General features: G+C 39.5%; 1 protein-coding gene and 1 long non-coding RNA gene across 9 annotated transcripts in view; one reads left to right on the top strand and one right to left on the bottom strand.

Annotated features, from left to right (window-relative positions):
* Window positions 1-2,367: 2,367 nt before the first annotated feature.
* Window positions 2,368-21,515, bottom strand: part of FRY (FRY microtubule binding protein) — a 455,382-nt gene continuing 436,234 nt past the window's right edge. For 5 of the 7 annotated variants that reach the window (XM_064361739.1, XM_064361738.1, XM_012465518.3 and 2 more), the window contains 4 exons: window positions 13,507-13,524; window positions 11,668-11,778; window positions 6,937-7,139; window positions 2,368-6,260 (listed from right to left, as the gene is read on the bottom strand). In XM_064361739.1, the coding sequence (XP_064217809.1) occupies window positions 6,002-6,260; window positions 6,937-7,139; window positions 11,668-11,778; window positions 13,507-13,524 (591 nt within the window). In that variant the 3' untranslated portion in view covers window positions 2,368-6,001. The remainder of the gene's footprint in view (window positions 6,261-6,936; window positions 7,140-11,667; window positions 11,779-13,506; window positions 13,525-21,515) is intronic. The other 2 variants (XM_064361735.1, XM_012465523.2) reach the window with 1 other exon arrangement.
* Window positions 18,861-21,515, top strand: part of LOC105726193 (uncharacterized) — a 38,329-nt gene continuing 35,674 nt past the window's right edge. For both annotated transcript variants that reach the window (XR_001109461.3, XR_001109460.3), the window contains exon 1: window positions 18,861-18,991. This is a non-coding gene — a long non-coding RNA (uncharacterized LOC105726193). The remainder of the gene's footprint in view (window positions 18,992-21,515) is intronic.

Genomic DNA, 21,515 nt, shown 5'->3' with positions numbered 1-21,515 from the left:
AGTGATGTTCCTTCGACTGTAAAAGGATAGAGCTCCTAGAACACGGGGCTAGTTAGATAACTTTATATATTTGGTGGGAAAGGTGAGACTCATTTGTTTACTCAATGAATTATGAAGCACAGCCATCAGCTGAGACAGGTGGGATGCTGAGGAGAGAGGAAAATATGGGAAATGATTCTCAGGCATTAGGAAATTGAAATGATCAGGAAGGCATAGTGTATTACAGGATTGTCCAATAGTGTTGAGACATTACTAGAAGATATTACTAGAAGACATTATTAGAAATGTGACATTACCAGTGTCGTCATTAGTGTGACGCTACAAGTGGGACTTGCATTCTAGAAAGATCTTCATCCTAGTAATGTCACACTTCTGGAGCAGGTGTGGGAAGAGTCAATTTTAGGTTCAACCAAGCTTGGGGTTTAACCAGCTGAGCGATTGGCCCCTGAGGGAGCAGTGATGTTCCTTTGATTGTAAAAGGATAGAGCAGAAGACAGGGGTAGGGCACCCCTTGTGAATGTCAGCAAAGGAGGGATTATAACGATCCATGGAATTTAAACATGCTCCAAAGGGGAGTAAAGGCATGCGAGGCCACAGACTGATATTAACGGTGGGAGAATTGTTAGAGGGGTTGGGGCTGGACTAAAGGGGAACTGGGAAAATTCCTGAGTGGAGGGGCGGGAAGGTGGGATTCTGGAGCTGGTTCACTTCTGTGGATCAGGTTTTGGTATAGCCAGGAAATTGGATGGCTAAGGTAGAGAAGAGTGAAAATGCCTGGAGGTAAGAATGTTATTAACAGGATGAGAGAAAAAAGATTTTGTACAGGTTATATAGAAGACTGCTGAAGCCCTGGAAATGACATCAGAAGCTGGGGTGAGCGAGAAGCTCTCATCTCTCTGATGAATAAGGGGCAGGGAGAAGGCCAGCGGTTCCTAAGCGTGCTGCGATTCAAAATAATCAGAGGAGCCTTATAAAGGATTTAAGGGAGCCGGGGTGGGGCCCAAACTTCAGAACTTTTAAAAAGCTTCCCCAATGCTTCTAATGCAACTGAGAGTCACAGCCGCTGCTGTGGATGAGAGTGATGGGGTTGGGAAAGGAGGTGGAGAGTACAGCCAGGTGGCAAGAATTTCAGTCTCTGGGCTTTTAAAAATAGAGATGAGGAGAGAAGGGTTGGACATAGTAAACGGGGCCAGGAGGAATCTCTTCATTCTCCTGGCCGTGGAGATCCTGGAAGTTCATGCCAGGCGGCCCAAGTTCTTGGAATCTGAAATTCGAATACAATATCCATGCAAGTTTGCTGTTAAAAGCAGGATCTGGGCTACAGAAGATGGTGACAGAGAAGGAGGCATCTGCCAGGAAAGTGATCTGTAAGTGGATGCAGTAAATTCTAGCCACTCACTCACTGTGACCTCAAATAGGAAAGTTACAAAAAGTTCAATGACAGATTTGGGTAGAATCACTACACCACCAACCTACGTGGGGAAAACGATTGGGGGTGTGCTTTGGAAGAAAGAGCACTTTGCTATATAGGAAGTTTATTTTAGTTCAGTGTCTTTCAAAGTGGAGCTACTGTTATAATGCCGATGTGAGGGACGCTGTGCTGGATTTACCAAACTGGTCTTTAGAGGGGTCACCCTGAGGGATTCTGCATTTTTGACAAGTACCCTGGGGTGATTCTTAGGTCTGAGAAAGGAGAAAGCAATGTTCCCATCTTGGTAGTGGATTAGAATCAGCTGGGGAAACTTAAACAGTGCTGGAGTTTGAGCACAGCTTCAGGCCAATTAAATTAATTAAGAGGAAGCCTGAGTGCTGGTGTTTTAAGTCCCCCACATGGTTTAATGTGCATCTGAGATTTCAAACTCATCGCCTACACTCTGATTTTTTTGAGAGATCCCAGTCCCTGGCTGGACAAGGCAGGGGAGTATCCTATTTTTTTCTCAGGGGCTTTAAATGCCACATGTATATCTTTAGCCCAGACTTTGCTCCTCAACCACAGACTCACATATCCGCCTGTTTACTCACCATTTTGTCTTGGATATGAGACATCTCAAAGTTAACATGTCTGAAGAATAAGTCTTGGTTTCTACCTCCCAAACATGCATTCCCTCATCTCAGTTAGTGGCGACTCCATTCCTCCAGTTGTTTGGGCCAAACTCTCTCCCATTCTTTGTGTCGTTGGTAAGACCTGTTAGCTCTAGCTCTGAATTATTTGCAGAATATGCCCACTACTAATCACTTCTGTTGTGATTACCCTAGCCCAAGCCAGCATCGCCTGGTGACTGCATTATCGCCACAGCTGTCTTTCTAGTCTTCCTGCTTCTACCTCTGCCCATCTGCAGTCTGTTCTGCACATAGCAGCCAGAGTGATTCTTTAAAACAATTATTTTTATTGTGGTAAAACATATAACATGAAATTTACCATTTTAAAGTACACACTTCATTGGCATTAAGTACATTCGCAATGCTGTATAGCCACCACAACAAAACTTTCGTCATAGAACTTTTTTTCATCATCCCAAAGGGAGTAATCCTCTTAAATGTAAGTCACAGCTCGGCCTGCAAACCTCCAGTGGCTTCCCATCTTGCTCGGCAAGGGACAAAGTCCTGCTGTGGCTTACAGAACTTTCGGCTGTCCTCTCTGAACGCTCTCTTCACTCATTTCACTCAGTCATTGGCTTCCTTGCTGTCCCTTCGACAAAGTGATCCTACTCCTCCTTCAGGGTCACTGCATGTGTCTTTTCCTTTGCTGGAATGCTCTTTTCCCTGGATAGCCATAGTATCCCCACTTCATTCAGCTCTCTCCTCAGATACCACCTTATTAGAATGATAGCTAAGATAGCCCCATCCCCGTTACTCGCTGTATCCATTTTGTTCTTCATGGCACTAATCACCACCCAACATAGACAAGTACGTCTTCCTCCACTCAAATGTAGGAGCCTTATGGGAACAGGGACCACATCTGTTTTGATGGCTGCCATATCCTCTAAAACAGTGCCTAGCCCAGAGTGGGTGTGCAATACATGTTTGCTGAATGAAGAAATATCTTGGCTCATGATAGGTATCCAAATATTAATTGATCCAAAATAAATGCATTGAAAACTTTGAAAACTAATTTTATTGAGATACAATTAACACACCTTAATACTCACCGATGGACACTGATTTTCTGTTGTTAAGGCAGGCATCTGGCAGCACGTGTAAACTATTGATGTAAGCAGCTTGGAGGTATGCTTATTCTTTCCAGAATTCTACAGTTCACTGAAAAGATCATTGTTTGTTAGGACTTGGAACCAGAAGAGCCTTGAGACCTAATTTTGGATGTTCATACATGTGTGTGTTGCCTATAATTACAGGCATCTTTATTTCACAGCAACACCAGCACATTTTCTTAACATCTCACCTATGTTAGATGGGTAAGAGGTGGGAATGACATTCACATGCCTCTAAAAATGTACAGTGCCTTTTCTAAAACACTGTATTTGGAGACTATAATTTTAATCAGGTTACATCTAGGTTACAGAGCACCTGTCTGGGTTGCTTTATTCTGCAGGTGGATAAAAAGTGTATCATGTTTTAGTGCTAGAAAGCAGTTAGATGCAAGGAGGAATCTTTCTTATCACTGAGGCATCTGTTAAATATCTACCCTTTCCTTTGGTACCTCTATTTCTCTGTATCCCTGGGGAAGGCAATTAACATTAATGCTTCAGTAACAGAGGCACAGAGCAATAGGCAACAAGATTTGACCGGTGGATCTAAAGTTATTGCTGGGCTCTGCGGGAGTGGTGCTGCATCCTACACAATTTTTCCCATCACTTCAAGGAGAGGAGGTGAAGAGATAGAGGAAAAGTAGAAGAAATCTTTCACATTAATACATCTCCTTTTAAAAATAAAATTGAGAAAAACAAAAAAACCCCCTCTGCCTCCTGTGTTAGTATCTTAGATTGCAATGTACTGTTGAAATCCTATTTTTTTTTTAAAGAGTAAACCATCACAGTGGTTCTCTGCTGGGTAAGAAGGCATGATGGGAAATTCAGTTCATGACGAATCTGTTCTTTCTACTGTGGCTTCCGACAAAACTCTCTGAAAGTTGGCTATCGTGGTTACCCACAGAAACCTTTATTTTATGAGGTATTTTTCAGAGAGATGATTCAGTTGTTAGTACAAATCATAGCAAATCATCTTTCAGACAAGTTGAAAAAAATTAAACTGTAAGAAAAATATGTATACAGCAGTTCAGAAAATTATTAAAATCTACTAGTAGTTATATCTGTGGTAACAGAAAAGTCCTAGGTTAGGTTCTTTTCTGTAGGATACTCCTAGAATATTACTGCCAATGATTCAGTAGCCGTGTGCTAGTAAAACAAGTTATATTTGTTGGTCCAAGTAAAATATGAACAGAGAGACAGCATAAATGAGATTGTTACGTGTTTCTCCCTGTGTTCCTGTTTCCTAGTGGGTAGGCAGCGGATAGGTGTTGGTGACAGAATTAAAACTCCTACTACTTTTTTCTGCTCACTATAGAATCAATTTCCAAATCTGAAGGATGACAACCTAATTATAGATTATGGGGAATTAGAGCTCTCACTTTTTTCTGATTTTTTTTTCCTTGGTTAATTACAGAGAATTGATTGAAGCTCACAGTTTTGAAGCCAACTTCCCAAGAGATTATACTTACCTCCAGCTTCATAAGGGCCATGCATGGCATGACCCCCATGGATGCCATTCATAGCATACATGTGAGGGGTGTCCCTTGGGGTTATTACTTTGGCAATGCACATGCAAAACTTCATGTGTGCCCAGGGCAAACATTTTCATTAACCAGAAATAAAATCCATGGTCAACACGTATTTTGTCTTTTTTTTAGTCTAAAGAAAGTTCTGAACAGAATATCAAGTAAGCTTACATCACAAAAACTTTAAATGTATTTACAGAGCGAATAAGTTACATAGATAAACTCTGAATGTTTCTGCTGTGCAACAAGTTCACATGCACACATCGAACACTTGACAGCATTGTTTAAGGAGAGAAGAATGGCCCTTTACATATACATTACACATAAAGTATGACATTTAAGAAACAAAGTAACAACTCATATTTTACCTTTATGATTCTACTTTCGGCTATCCAAATGGATATTAAAATATGCATGCCTGACTGGTGAAAAGACTTGGAATTTACATTGTGAATAGTTTTTCTCTATAAAATGGCAAAGTTAATTAAAATTAACACTCATCCTTCTGCAGTATAAATATGCTCATAAAAGCAACCTTCTAGTAAAAAGCAGCCAAGATCCTTAAAAAGAGTCTATCTGGACCATTTTTGGTGCGAAGAGATCCAGGGCCTTCAGAAACAGTAGCCTAGCAACATAAGAAAGGTACTTCATAGCAGCTCCTTTTAGATACAGTAATTCTATTCAAATTACAGTGTACATTACATTGCAGTCCATTTACAATTCCCTTTTCACATACACACAGGCTGTCAGCTTTTGACCATCTTACAGTTTTCAGTGGCCAGCGTCATTCTGCCTGCCCCTTTCTCAGCCCACTAAAGAAAGGAAAAAGAAAACGAAACAAGAAAGGAACAAGAAAGGGCGAGAATGTACATGTTTGAGAATATAAAATTTTTTGAGTGAAGAAAACATTGCACTTTTGCCAATCTAAAATTGTTTCTAGAAAGGAAGGTACTGTTCAGTGTAGTCGGCTTTGGTATGCAACGGAAGTCACTTCTTCAGTAGTGAGTTGCATATGCTCGGTCAAATGTAACCCATTTGTGCCACACAGCATGACGGGTGGAGTCTGTCCAGGATGTTCTAAGCTACCTTGGTTCTTATAGTATTGCTACACATTGGAAGTTCTGCCATCCTCTTTAGAAAAAGCCCTACAGGTAACAAGAGGGAGAACAGTCTGTCCAAGCCTTTTGAAGGCTGAGAAGACACTGAATGACGTCGCCCCAGCATGGCAGCACTGCCAGTTTGGAACCCAGTGGGGACAGGAGGCTCCTGTCAGAGACTAGTGCCGGAAACACTGGAGTCTGGAAGAAAAGTAGTAAGCACGCGGTAACTCTGGGCCCTGCGGATCATGTCCCGGATCTCCATGTTCAGCTCCATCAGCTTGGTGCAGATCTCCGTCAGGCTCTGGTTAGACCCTACCAGAGCGTAAGTACCCGTCTGTCCCAGAGTTTGGTGACGGAAATAAATATTCAGCAGTGTCTGGACCTCATCATCAGAACTGCTTCCAAAGATGTCATTGGGCCACAGACTTCTGCAGTCAAAAAGAATAGCACAGATTAGAGGCACTATTGGTCACAAAGTTGGGAGCTTATGAGTCTTCATTAATATAAAAATATTACTTTTTAAAAAAGGCTTTATTGAGATGGAATTCCCATACCAGGCTATTCACTCATCTAAAGTAAACAATTGAGCGGGTTGTAGTATATCAGAGCTGTGGAAACTACGCACCCTCTGAATAGAGACGGTGGGCTGCGGTGGTGGTGGTTTCCTTCATAATCAATTTTAGAATCTTGAGTATCTTGATAAAATGTCAAAAGTATAAAAATATCACAATGGAATCTGATATGCTTAAAACATTTACCTTATGTGCTATAGCATTCTGGTTTCAATGAATGTGAATACAGTACCAGAATGTAGGGGCAAAACCAAAAAGGATATATTCAAATGTTAGTTTAAAATTATATGAAGGTATATTTTGAAGTGCTTCAGCATTTTGTCATTTTAGGGATGACAAATGGCCAGAACCAACACCAACACTTTCAACATGTAAGTTCTGAAAGCTGAGTGTTTCTGGCTGGGCAAGGGTAAAGATCTGAGAAGAGACCTGTAGAACATCCAGCCTTCTGCAGTGGGCTAGACCCCCGCCATCAGAGGAACAGCCAGGTGTGCACTGCCTGCAACCACCTCTAAAGAAACAGCAGAGTCACCTGCACTCCCTGATCTGCCGCAAAGCTTTGCCGAGTTCGTTGTTCTTCAGGCACTCCAGCATGGACTGGATGGCCGCTTCAGTGGACGTGAAGGTTGGCTCGGACCATGCACCCTCTGAATAGAGAGGGTCGGCTGCAATGGCGGCCGTGGCTTCCTTCAGGTGTTTCTTCAGGTCACTCAGTTCCCTGGACATATTCAGCAGCTGTTAAAAAAAAAATGTTTTTTAAACTGTATTTAGGTGCTGGGGGAATTTTACATCCCAAAAGGAAAAAAAAATTGATCAAATAGGTCTGGTTAAGCATAAGCTTAATACCTTGGTAAATTCAAATAGGACAGATGACATTTACTCCATGGTATGTGTAGGGGACTGTTGAGTTGTATACATTGAATATGTGTCAACCACTGAGATGCTCTCCTCATAGAATAAGACTTCATTTAAAATATTTTCTATTTAAGCAGAAAGGGCATAAATACAGAGGGAAAGAGTACAAGAGATCAGGCTCAAGAGTGAGTAGATCTGGGTTCAAATGCCAGCTCTGCAGGGTACTGTAGGAACATGGACAAGTTAATTGACTTTTCAGCACCTCAGTTTTCTCATGTGTGAGACTGAAGATAATGGCCATCCTAAAGGTTTAAAGAGTAAGTGGAAATAATGTATATCAAATGTTTAGTACAGTCCAGCACATAAATGCTCAATAAATGTAATCATGACCATGGACTCTGTCCTAACAATAAGTTTTTCTCACTGTTGGTTCCATGCCATGGGAAAAAACTGAAGACACAATTTTGAGGACGAGGAATAATCTTAAACTAATGTTTGTATTAATGCTACAGAGGTAAAAGATATTTTACCTCAGCCAGGTGTGGTGGCTCACACCTGAAATCCCAGCACTTTGGGAGGCCAAGTTGGGCAGATCACGAGGTTAGGAGATCAAGACCATCCTGGCTAACACAGTGAAACCCTGTCTTTACTAAAAATACAAAAAATTAACCAGGCATGGTGGCGCGCACCTGTAGTCCCAGCTACTCTGGAGGCTGAGGCAGGAGAATAACTTGAACCTGGAGGTGGAGGTTGCAGTGAGCTGAGATCGCGCCACTGCACTCCAGCCTTGGCGACAGAGCGAGACTCCGTCTCAAAAAAAAAAAAGATACTTCCCCTCAAAGTTACTGGAACCAAAAGATCCAGAGTATTAAAATGTAAAGCATAAGAAAACCTGTGTCACTTCAAAGTGTCTCAAAATATACTACAGAAGACAGCTGTTGTGCAATTTGATCTCAAGAGCATTTAAAAAACTGGCATACAATTAAAGGTTTTTTTCTCTTTGTAATGCAAGTTGATGCCTGTTTACTTTGGAAAGTTATTTATTCATCACCTTTACTTTTCCTCTTCATTCGTAACTCACTCATGGTACAAACTATAAAAAACTGAAGTCTTGAAGGACTATTTTTCTTCACACACATGCCTGCTAAATACACCTACTATAGAAGTAGGTTTAAAATTTACTGAAATAATCTTTTAAAACAAGATATTAGAGTATCTTAATTTTGTATGTGGTTTTAAATTTGAAAGCAAATTTTTCCTTAATTATTTTAAACCTAGGTAAGTTTTAAACATTGTGTATATATACATTATTTAAAACTTATATAGTATTCAAACACTGTGTGTGCACTTACCCATATAAATACACACACTGGGTATACCTTGGAAATGTTCAGTTCTAGACATCTGCAATAAAGTAAGTCATGCAAATTTTTTGATTTCCCCATACATATAAAATTATGTTTACACCTATATTGTAGTCTAAGCACACTAAGTCTAAAAAATGTACATACCTTAATTGAAAAACAGTTTAGTGCTAAAAAATGCTAACAATTATCTGTGCCTTCAGTGAGTAATAATCTTTTTGCTGGTAGAGGGTCTTGCCTTAATGTTAACAACTGCTGACTGATCAGGCTGGTGGTGGCTGAAGGTTGGGGTAATTGGGGCAATTTCTTAAAATAAGACAGCAATTAAGTTTGCTTTATTGATTGACTCTTCCTTTCATGAAATATTTCTCTGTAGCATGTGATAACATTTTATACACCATGGAACTTCTTTCAAAACTGCAGTCAATCATCTTAAACTCTGCTACTGCTCTATAAACTAAGTTTATATAATATTGTAAGTCTTTTGTCATTTTGACAGTGTTCTCAGCATGTTCACCAGGAGTAAATTTCACATAAAGAAACTGTATTTGGGCCAGGTGTGGAGGTTCATGCCTGCAATCCCTGCACTTTGGGAGGCTGAGGCGGGTGGATCACCTGAGGTCAGGAGTTTGAGACCAGCCTGGCCAACATGGTGAAACCCCATCTCCACTAAAAATACAAAAATTAGCTGGGCATGGTGGCACAGGCCTGTAATCCCAGCTACTTGGAAAATTGAGGCAGGAGAATCGCTTGAACCTGGGAGGCAGAGGTTGCAGCAAGCCGAGATTGTCCCACTGCACTCCAGCCTGGGTGACAGAGTGAGACTCCGTCTCAAAAACAGTAACAACAACAAAAAACTTTATTTGTTCATCTGTAAGAAGCAATTCCTTATCCATTCAGGTTTCATCATGAGACTGCAGCAATTCAGTCACATCTTCAGGTTCTACTTGTAATTCTAGTTCTCTTATTATTTTTACCACATCTGCAGTTACCTCCCCTACTGAAGTCTTGAGCCTCTCAAAGTCGTCCATTGGGATCACCTTCTTTCAAACTCTTGTTAATGTTAATTTTGACTTCCTTTCATTCATCATGAATGTTCTTAATGGCATCAAGAATGGTGAATCCTGGCCGGCTAGCTCACAGCTGTAATCCCAGCACATTGTGGGGCTGAGGCAGGTGGATCACCTGAGGTCAGGAGTTTGAGACCAGCCTGACCAAGATGGTGAAACCCCATCTCTACTAAAAATACAAAACTAGCCATGTGTGCCATGCCTTTAATCCCAGCTACTTGGGAGGCTGAGGCAGAAGAATTGCTTTAACCCAGGAGGAGAAGGTTGCAGTGAGCCGAGACTGCACCATTGCACTCCAGCCTGGGCAACAAGAGTGAAACTCCATCTCAAAGAAAAAAAAAAAAATTATCTTGACCATGCGGCAAATAAAAGAGAGAAGAATTGATTCCTATTATCTGACAACTTATATGAGGAAAACTGGTTGTGAAGGGCTACTCCCTTGAAATAAGCATTTGAAAGTATAAAGTTGTATAGCTTTTTTCCTTTTTTCAAACTGAGTAATAAAAAAATGGTAAAATGGTTGTAATTCATCTCTTGTGGCTCTTCCTCCTCTGCCCTTAGATGATGAGGTTTCCCAGGCTTCATCCTCACTTTTCTGCTATCACTGGGATGGGTTAATCAACTTCAGTTGTTCATGACCAAATTTGTGCCTTTTGTCCAGATCTCTCCCCTGACCTCACATCTAACCACCTGCAAGAGGTCAGTCACCGTTTAAGCCAGGTCCTGGTCCATTATGCAGCCTCAGCCATTGACTAGCCGGCAGAAGGCTTGACTGCCTGGACACAGCATTGCCTCAGTCCTTCTTTTTATATCCCTGTCTCAGCTTTGGCGCCACTGGTCACCTGGTTCATATAAGATGGAGCCTGTCATCCTCTCCTCAACTCTTCTCTCTCCTTCATCCCCCCATCAGTTTCCATTATCTTTTGACCTGTGTCTCACATTTCCTTCCTCCTCTCCATACCTAGCACTTCTGTCCCAGTTCAAATTCTCTCTTTCTGTTTGAACTATTTCAGCTGCCTCATCTCTGGTCTCCATGTCTCTGGTCTAGCTGTCATCAGATCCACCCTCTGCGTAGCTGCCACAGAGATCCACCTGAAATACAGGAGTATTTCAGCGCAGCATGTCTTATGATCTCACCTTTACCCCTCTCTCTTCTGTCTTGTCTTATAGCTCCTTTTTGGCACACCTTCTATTCTAGCAATACTAAATTGCTTGTAGTTCCTTTCTCTTTCTTCCTATCAGGCTTACGGCCATGCTGTTTGTACTTAGTGGAATGTTCCTCCCTCACTCCAACTCACTCTCTGAGAGTCCACTCAGGTGTGGTTTTCTCCAGCAGTCTCTTCAGTTTCAACCTTTCTTGCCTCTAAGCAAATGAGGCGTTGGTCCTCTGTGCTTCTATAGTATCCAGTACACACCACTATTATTCCACTGATTACAGTACAGTAGTATTTCTTCATTTGTAGGAAAATTTTGGTTCAACAGTAATATGTTTTATTTTATTTTAAATATTAAAATATTAAAACATGCTGGTGCTAAGCAGGGCAGGGAAACTGAAGAGAACGAAACATAACATATAGACATTTCCCTCTTACCTCAAGGTAAGGGCAAGTATGAAAAGCTAATGTAAAGAAGAAAACCCACACACATGGACAAATTTTAAACAAGGATGCCCAGTCCCAGGGCCAGGATCAGGGAGAGGCAAGCAAGGCACCTAGACAAAACCTGCAGGAAGGTTCTCTCCTACACGTGTTCTTAAATTTTGAGGCATCTCACTTTCCACACCTACTCCTGACCCTGCTTTTAAAAATGAGAATAGAAACACATACCAGACACATTTATTTCAGACTTGTGCTTGAGCAACATAATTATGTGGGAATAAAATCACTTGGGCAGTCATAAATGGGGTGGAGGGGAGAAGGACAAAAGAAGTAATTTTCATGGTAGGATGTGGGGTTGGGAAGTGTGTGGACTCACCTCTGGCATGGAGCTAACTTCATGCACCTGGCCAATGAGCTTACAGTAGGACTGAAAAAGCAACAGCAGCTGGAAGTGTAACTTATATAATCTCTGACACAGTTCCAATTGCTAAAGAGAGAAATTGCATGGGAAGAAACAGTTATTAAGGATCATTCATATATAACTAGTGAAATCTCAATGGAGACAAACTTTTTTTTTTTTTAAGAAAACATAACCAGCTATTATTTCAAATAAAACAGAAAAACAAAATACAATCATTAAATATCAGTAAAAAATCCACAGTATAATTTTGATTTTAGTCTGTGTAATGGATCACTAATTAGAGAGTAACACCTATAAAGGGACTGAGTGAACAGCCAAATTTCTATTAAATTTACCAATTAAACACCTACCAATTATAGCTGAGTGGTTGTGTTCACTTTTATAAGCTATAAATTATTTTTTTAAAATTTTCCTTTTATTTAGAGTATATTTGAAAGGCAGAACATCAAGCAGTTCTAGGTGTTGAACTTATAAATTCTGTAGACGCCTGGGCCTGGAGTCTGCAGTCACATGGTCCTCCAGAGTCCTGTATCAGGCTTACTGATGATGTGTCTACTCTGTGCTCAATAAGTACTTGTTGAATTAAAGAAAGATAAAAAGGGACCAAAAATGCTTAGAAAAAAGGAGAAATTATGAACACATTCAAGAATTTCTGTGGAAAGGACATCAAAAAGTAATAATATGAAATGGCCCTTGAGCCACACAGATACCTTTGGAATTTAAAATGTTTCAGGGGTACATCTGAACCTTGTACCCTGTAATGTGTTCATTATACCGCTTATATATACTATGAGGGAAAAATAATTCCAGTGCCAGTGATCAGACTAGTCTTTGAGCTGTACCCTCTAAACTTTGCCTGTTTTATTTCAAGAATGAGTTTGCTCCCAGGTAGCGGATGGGATTCTGTGAAAGGAAAAGGAGCAGCCTTCACTCCGTAGAATTTCATGGCCAGCAGTCACCAGTGAAAGTGAGTTAAATGTGTGGTTTAAACTAAATGCTTCACTGTTCAGTTTTCAAATAGGGCAGGATAAAGAGGGCCTTTCTTTTACCAAGGACTACAAAGAATGCAGCTCAGAATTGAGAGCTTCTGAGGTGACTTAAACCTGTTCTCCCAAGTCAGTTTAAGGAGAGAAATCACAGGAATTTAGGTTTTAGGAAGAATATTCTATTGAAATTATTAACAGACTTTTGATCCTAAAGTTACTTAAATTTATGCTAAGACTATGCTGAATGGTTTCCTTTCTCTTCCCAGCCCTTCTTCGCTCTTTAGGGGAAAACCGATTCTGCCTAAATTTATTTGATCTCTCAACACGGTAACCAGCCTAAGATTAAAGAATCAGCTACACTGACTAATTAACTCAAACTGGATGTTTGGTTGTTTTAGTAAAACATTGTATTTTGTGGTCTTTAAACTTTAAAAATCTGGTATAAAAGATAACTGCTAGAGATTTGCAAATAAATAAAAAAGTATTGCTTTAAAACAACATTACCTTCACAATTTAGGGTGAAACCTGGCTATGAAAACCCTGACTTTCCTAAGTGCCAAATCATGATAGTTATTACACAAAATATTTCACTGATAACATGTGAATTCATAGCAATGTAAGTTTCTACTTTGGGGCAAAAGCAGCCCAGAACACTACTAATAAACTGCCATGTCTTAATCTACCAAATAAAATAAATTAAAATGAGAAAGGGAAAACATGCTAAGAGATATAACAGTAACGGTAAAAAATGAGGTTTGTTATGGTCCATGCCTAAATGGACAAAGAGTATGAAAGAAAGTTAACTTACTGCAAGAGATTCCATTTGCTACACAGCAAGCATGGCACAGGAAACAAAGGAAAGGAAAGAAAGTACAGGGTCAGTGTCTGCATGCAACAGAAAGCACGGCCCTTTTCCAAGAGCAGAACCGTCAGCAGTATTAGCAATGCTCACCCAAACTTGATAAATGCTTGCGAATGTTGTACCCACTCAACATGCATAGCATTCCGGTTAAAAACAAGCTCTAATGGGGAACATATCATTGAAAAAACATAATGTTTACATTTTTAGGTTCTCTGATTAGTCAGTTTAGATTCTGTCAGTCAGTTTTAGAAACCAAAAGTCCAAACTTTTATTGCTTGAAGATTTTAGTGTATAAATGTGCATAATATGTGGACACAGTAAAACTGAGAGGGAGCCAGCTTAGTCTTTTTAAGAATTGTAGCTCCAAACAAATTATACTATTGCTTTATGTTAATTAAGGCGGAGTCTTTAATATGTTCAGTTTCATAGCTACTAAACTATGACCCTCCAATTAACACTGAACATAATGAACAATCTACATGGTATTTTCTTTAATTGGATTCCCTTGCACATTGAGAATATTTTATAGAAAAAGTATAGGACTGCTACACTTTTTAATTTCAAAGGACTAAACGTTGTATACCCTCAAACAAGTATGGGATATAAGGGGTAATTTTCTTGCATTTTACTTTTTATAATATTTTTTTCTCCGATAGACAATTTCTAAAAGCAATCTACAACTAATGGTTAGTCTAAAATAATGTAAATTTGTAACTAGGCCATGTTCAATAGCAGCTACCATTTTCTGATGTCACCATATCATGGAATTGGTTTATAGAAAGTTTGGGTATGTGGAAAGAGATAAGCAAAACTTGACAGAATGTACTTTTTTAAGGAATCAAACTGACTATTCCTAATTATGCATCAACATATCTAGTTCAGAATTTTCAAAATACTTAAGGACCTAACAGTTTCTAATCCAATAAAAGCCCCTTATTTTAAAGCTCTTTCAAACAATCTTTGGGTTATCATCAGTTAAATGTATTGTACTTGAAAATAAGGTACAGTGCATAAGAACAAATGAAACTATCAACTTATTATTTATTAGTATCTACAAATATAATTAAAGGACTGCCATCACCAACAAGCCCTACCCTATCCTCCAAGGGTCTATTCTTTCCTTACTTATCATGTGGGGTTGGCACATTGATGCATATTATATTATGTTTACTAAGTAGTTTTTTGGACCCTGGCTATACATTTCTTTCAAAGTTTGGAAGATAAACACCTTTAAGCCTGTGATGTAGAGACTACAGAGCTTCAGGTATTTACTATTCTCAAGAAAACTTTATGTCTAGAGGTTTCTAAAACCAAACTTTCTGTTCTGAAATACAGTGTCATATAAGGTAGTCACACAGGGCCAGTCTTAAGTCTACATAGATGGAGAATTTCCAGTGCAAAGACTTTTGGGGCAACATCAAATATGATTGAAACGTTTAGTATGCAGTTTAGGGAGTAAACATTTGCTACTATGGGATTTACCTGTCAGAAGTGTGGAATGAAGCAAGTGCTGAGAGTAAATTACATGGTCTTGTGTGAAGAACACGGCTTTTTATTGCTTTCCGAAACAAGGTTATATCCAAGGAGATCATCAAATCAGTTTAAGTAAACTCTTTTCTGTTCAATAAAGGCAGAGGAAACTTTTCGATTCCAGCTTGGTGCTAGGGAATTTCGTTGTCCATGAATTCCTCCCACTCAGCTCTCAGGGCACAAAATAGTGTTTTTCTTGGGAGATGGCCAACTGTGACGAATACCAGTTCTCAGGATTTTTCCTAAACTTTCCTTTTTAGGTAGACTAGTTCAGGCTTTCAAATTTATTATCTCAGAATCTTTTCGTAGGCCACAGGCTTGGACCTAGTTTTCATTTAGAGTTCCAAAAAGATAGTGAAAAATGCCTTTCTATGGGGCCATTTTATGGAAAATATTACAATTCCCCTTGTCCCACCCTCCCGTGCTCATGTTTTTCTGTATCCATGTTCTAAAAATAATCTCTTGAGAAGTCCTTATAAACTTATCTGTATTTTGGTGACTTTAGGTTCTTTTGAACATGTTGTGGGAATGTCCCTGTTTTATTTAGTCACAAGGATTTTCTTCAAGCCCCCTTCCTGCTCTGCTGATACGGCTTGATTTACAAAATTGGATTTAGAGGTATGTTTTCTCAGAATGAGGAAAACAAAGATCAATAAGCCAAGATATTAAGAACTTATCATAAACAACTGAGGAATGCGTAGCTCTTAAAAGCCCAGAATAATTGAACTCCTGCTGATCGGCAGTAGCATAGCCATATCTGGGTTCTGTCTTCTGTTCTCAGGTGGATTCTGTGCTTATGACATAACCAGTCACTAAAAACCTAAGACATTTTTGATATGATAAAAGATGAACTAGGCTGAGGCGGGCAGATCACCTAAGGTCGGGATTTCAAGACCAGCCTGACCAACATGGAGAAACCCCCAATCTGAAAAAAAAAAAAAGATGAACCTCAGTGTACTACGGTGGCTATTATTTTCATCAATTTAATCTCTGAAAGTCCTGGGTTTAAATTAATGAGATAAAATTTAAATAACCTAGCCTAATGATGAAATCTCCTAAACAGGTGGGAATAATATGTACTCACTTGTTGCTAATAATGCTTGGGTCTGGCACATTGATGGCTATTGCATCATCTTTGTTAAGTAGTTTTCTGGACCTTGGTCATAAATATCTCTCAAAGCTTTGATTTGAAAGATAAATACACCTATGATGCAGATTATACATTCTGAGGTATTTACTTTTTTCAAGAAATATGTAAGCTGTCTTCAGCAGACATTTCTTTAGCCAATGTGAGAAAGAATATGGCTTACAGAAGAAAGACTGACTCTATCTGAAGGATGATATTTAATAGATTGTAACTTAACTGGAGAAAAGTCTTGTCTTGTTCAACATTTAACGTGTTCAATTTGTATAAGAACAGAGGTTGAAGGCTTCCCATTCATAGATCAGGTAGATAGAAAATACGTAACTCCGTCTCAAAAAAAAAAGAAGAAAAAAAAAAAAGAAAATACATAACTGAGAAAGTGAGCGTCTGAAAAGACCCTAACAGTTAGAATGATGATTTGAATATAATAAGATGAAATGTAGGAAGGCCAAATGTAAATTATTGTCCTTGAGTTCAAAGAGTCAAATGTTTAAGTAGTGCTCAGAACTATCTGTTGAATTATGAATGCATTAACTAAAATCAACACTACATGATGTGGAAACATTTCCAGTTTTTCTGGGGCCACCTCTGCAGAACTGGGATGATGGACTGTGTTAATTACCTATAGGTAGACTAAAGCCACTGCCTGCAGAACCCAGAGCTGAGAGGTCTACAGACTTTGCTCCCTGACCTGCATTTATGTTCACTTAAACCATCAACTAGTAGCCACTCCAGAATGAATTCCACAAGAGATGGACAGGTCGATGGAAACCAAAATCCTCAGTTGGAAATACTAATTTTAAGCCATGAAGAGATTTATTTCTCCTTTTGATAGGTGCAGGCTGAGAAAATACTACTAAAGCAGTGTCCGCAAATGAGGAGAAGCGATCTTGTGACACAAGCAAATCACATACTTTGTTTTATGTCCTATTTTTTTTGTTTTCTTTTTTTTTGAGATGGAGTCTTGCTCTGTAGGCTAGGCTGGAGTCTGGTGGCACGATCTCAGCTCACTGCGACCCCTGTCTCCCAGGTCCCGGTTCAAGTAATTATCCTGCTTCAGCCTCCCAAGTAGCTAGGATTACAGGCACACACTACCATGCCAATTTTTATATTTTTAGTAGAGACAGAGTTTCACCACGTTGGCCAGGCTGGTCTTGAACTCTTGACCTATGATCTGCCTACCTTGGCCTCCCAAAGTGCTAGGATTACAGGGTGAGCCACCGTGCCCAGCCTTATGTCCTATTTAGTGTATGCTGCACCTTATTCTAGGAGAATTGGTATTATTATCAACAAGAAGCCCAAATCACTTACCAATAATGGCTGTCTTTAAAAAAGAGCCTTCCTCAAAACATACTTCCAAAATATTGGAAATAATTTTCTTAGAAACATGGTTTATTTTGTTGTTTTGAACCTGTGCTGAGAATATTCTTCCAACATATCCTACAGTGAGTTCAGCATACAGGTGCTTGCATATTATATGCAGAGATGCTTCTTGCATATGCAAATAATAATACTCTTTCTTGTTTTCTTTTTGAAACTCAAGCCCTTTCTATCTAGCTTTATTCTTCATTTTGGGGATGTAGGTACAGAGAAATGTTTTTCTGTTATAAGAAAGACAACAGGCCAAGCATCATGATGACTGGCACCTGGCTCTTGCCTTCAGCGTTAGGAACTCACTGGGCAGCAGGGATGGTGGAGAGTCCATATGGGGTAGTCTGTATTTAGTGCTAGCTCATTGTTGCCAGGGAGGAAGGAAGGCCCAGTGTTGCTAGATCTTATTTAGAGGCACCAGGAATTCTGTTTTGAGTGTGTATGTGTGAAAGTCTTTTTTTTTTTTTTTTTTTTTGAGATGGAGTCTTGCTATGTCACCCAGGCTGGAGTGCGGTGGCACAATGTTGGCTCACTGCAACCTCCAACTCCCAGGTTCAAGTGATTCTCCTGCCTCAGCCTCCTGAGTGGCTGGGATTACAGGTACCTGCCACATTTTTGTATTTTTAGTAGAGATGGTAGTTCACCATGTTGGCCAGGCTGGTCTTAAACTCATGACCTCATGATCCACCTGCCTCGGCCTCCCAAAGTGCTGGGATTACAAGTGTGAGCCACCGTGCCCGGCTGTATGTGCAAAAGTTTTTAATTTTTAAATGCATGTCAATTAACATTGTGCAAGCTTAACACAACAGGTCTGTGAATTGGTTATAGTTCACAAGCCACCAGTGCATAAACTTTCTTCATTATTTTTATGTCTGCAACTTTATGTTGAGAATAGAAGAAAAATTGGAAAAATAAATATTCAGCACCCAGCAAAGAACTATATTGTCTTCCACAAGCAATTCTACAGCAATCCTCACTTAAATCACCTGTTAAGAATGACTAGAAATTTTCTACTGGCAAAGACCAGACCAGACTGGGGAGGGCTTGGAGGTTGAGAGGCTTTCATATGCCTGTCTGTACACCGTCACCATCTCTGACGGACTGATATCTTTATTCAAGAATTTACTTTGCTAGGTTTAGTCAAGTAAGCACTAATCCTTTCATGAAGTAAACACTTCTCTGAAATAGAACAGATATGAGTAATACTTACTGGTATATTCATTTTGCTATTTATATCCAGACATAGATTCTGCAAGTTATAAGTTCACTTATTCCCATTCTACCTGTCCTCAGGCAAGGGTGTGCACAGAATGATTGGCAACATCAAATCATTTCAGAAGACAGAGAACCTGATTACAGAGGAGTGTTGGAGAGAATCACTTGGAGGTAAGCTAAGCAGTGATCTGAGGCCAGACATTTGTTGGGTTTTATTTTGGGGTGAAGGCCAAATGGTAGCTCTAATCAGCAAAATTATACCTCCACATCTCTAGATATAAGATCTTGATATTTAAGTGGAATGGCACCATGATTTCTCCTCAAGGCCCACCTTTTGTGTGTAAGGATTTCTTTCCCTCAGTTTGCTCTCACAGCGCATTTCCGGCCTTGTTGAGTGTTACCTGTGATGGGAGCCGAGGCTGCCTGATTTGTGTGATGTGCATTATGCCTCAAGGCAGGTGGACTTAGGAAGTGTGAGGTTTGAGCTGCACACCCAGTGGCCAGACTACTTCCAGAGTCTACTAACCAATTAAAACAGAGACTGTAACCATGTATCCAGATGACTTAAACAAATCTCCCCGCCTTGCCTGACTTACTAGGACTGCCAACCTCTTTTGTTAAGTGGCATATAATTTGCCTTCACACAGACTCCAGAATTGTTACATATGTAGGACTGGCAGCATCTGCCTGAGTTCTCTGGTCACCAGGGTGTCCATGAGCCATTTGGAAATATTCTGAAACACTGAGCTAATACTGACAATAGGGCCAAAGCTTGGTTGGTTTTTGCAAAAAAAAGTTGGAAACACCAGACTCAGAATTTGCCCTTCCATCATTCCTTTCCTAATCAATCTGACTCTCATCCCTCTTGGGTGTTTTATGCATCCTCCCTCCTTATTCATGCAGATTCCTACAGCTGTATTAGACATGCTGGAAATTACTCTCGAGCATTTTCCCATGTGTATGTTTTGCCTCCAAAATTAAGCTAAAGAGTATGGACAAATGGAAAGAATATGGCCTTTAGACTTTGCCTCTCAGCTTCAGGTTTCTTAGCTGCAAAATGGAAAAACCCTTATTTAAAAAGATTGTGGTAAAGGATCAAATGAGATTACATGTATACAGTACTTGAAAACATTTGTTTCTTCCTTCTACTTCTGTACTCTCAAAACCTTTATAGTAATGCTAACAGAGCTGTCACATATAAACAAATGAATAAATAGATGAACTATATTTTTTGAGTTCTTGGGTTTAGTAAAAACACATGAAGAGATGGAGAGGAATAAGTACCACAAAATAGAAGCAAAGAAAGAGGTGCATGAAGAGGAAATGAGTAAAAACAATAAGCAAAAATAAGAGAAATACTTGTTTGAGGAAGATAAAGAAGAACCAGGAGAAGAGGGAGCAACTAAAACCAAGTAAAACGACTTAATAGAAATAAATCACAAGCACAACAGAAATACATATTTTAAAGTTGGAATGTTTGGGAAATAGGATAAGTTAACTGGAATTTCTGGTTATCCTTTGGGTTAACCAGGAAGCTATAAACAAATAAATAATAGATTTGGTTTCAACCCTTGTTCTTAAAAATCTGCAATGTATTAATGCACTTTCCTGTCTCAGGTTCTGTTATAGAGCATATAAAAGAATTTGGTGATTGAGGGCAAGTTTTCAGATAACAAGTTGTTTTTTACATACTACTATACAAACTATACCATGAACTTGATTAGGTTTGTGCTCATTGTAAATCCTAACCTGGTAACTGTTCTCTGGACCGAATTTATTTTAACAGCAGAGTTTAGCAAGGGAGGGCCGGGCTGGAATGACAGCCATGAGTGCTACTGGGTGTCCATAAAATCTGAAACCTAGGTAATGTTTTATCTTTTAAAAATGTATTACTTCTGGGATATGCTAATGACACAGGTTATTCAGTGAAAATCTAAGTCACAAATCATCGGAGACAGCACATCACAGATGCATGTATAGGGTTTGAGGAAAATGGTAGAATTTATTGTGATTTTTGAACTGCATAGTCAACTCTGCTTTGCTTATGAGAGACATTATATAAATAAGTCATTAAACATTTAAGTTAAAAAATGTAAGCAAACTAGTTATTATTTGCCTATGTTGACAGACTTTGTGTTCAGGCTACATCTCCGCCTGTCGCTTCTCAGCCACGGAGCCTTCGATAAGTCAAGCTGTGGTGTCTTCAGCTATAGAATGGGCAAATGCAACTGCCCTGCTTCCCTCCAGAGAGATCAAATGTCTAAGGGGTGTGAAAGTGCTCTGTAAACCATAAAGTGAGATATAAACGTGTGTCTTCAAGAAGGGCAGCAATGTGGAAATGCAACCTCTACTTCAATGCCCGCATTAGATATTTCTCAGCTTTATAGTTTGCTTTTTCAATCTCTGGTCTCTTCATTAAAACTGATCAAGGAGCTCACCAAGTGACTCAATCAATGCTGGACAGTGTTACTCTCAGGACTGCAAACTTGCTCAATAACAAATACCAAATTGAAGTGGAACCACTGGTGTTTGGTTGAAAATTTTTACTCGAAACCTCTGACCAGAAACCAGACCTTACTGGATTCTTTTTATGTAAGTAAAGTACGGTTTCTAACACAGGAAGATGTTTTCAGATCCTCCCGATGGTGTGCCATGTAAAACACTTCCAGTAGTAATGACATACTTCCAAGGTAAC

The sequence above is a fragment of the Aotus nancymaae genome, unplaced genomic scaffold, assembly GCF_030222135.1.
Source record: "Aotus nancymaae isolate 86718 unplaced genomic scaffold, 86718_ANA_hifiasm-v0.15.2.pri h1tg000043l, whole genome shotgun sequence".
Classification (NCBI taxonomy): Eukaryota; Metazoa; Chordata; class Mammalia; order Primates; family Aotidae; genus Aotus; species Aotus nancymaae.
The sequence above is the reverse complement of the archived record's forward strand: the minus strand, read 5'-3'. Positions and strand labels throughout refer to the sequence as shown.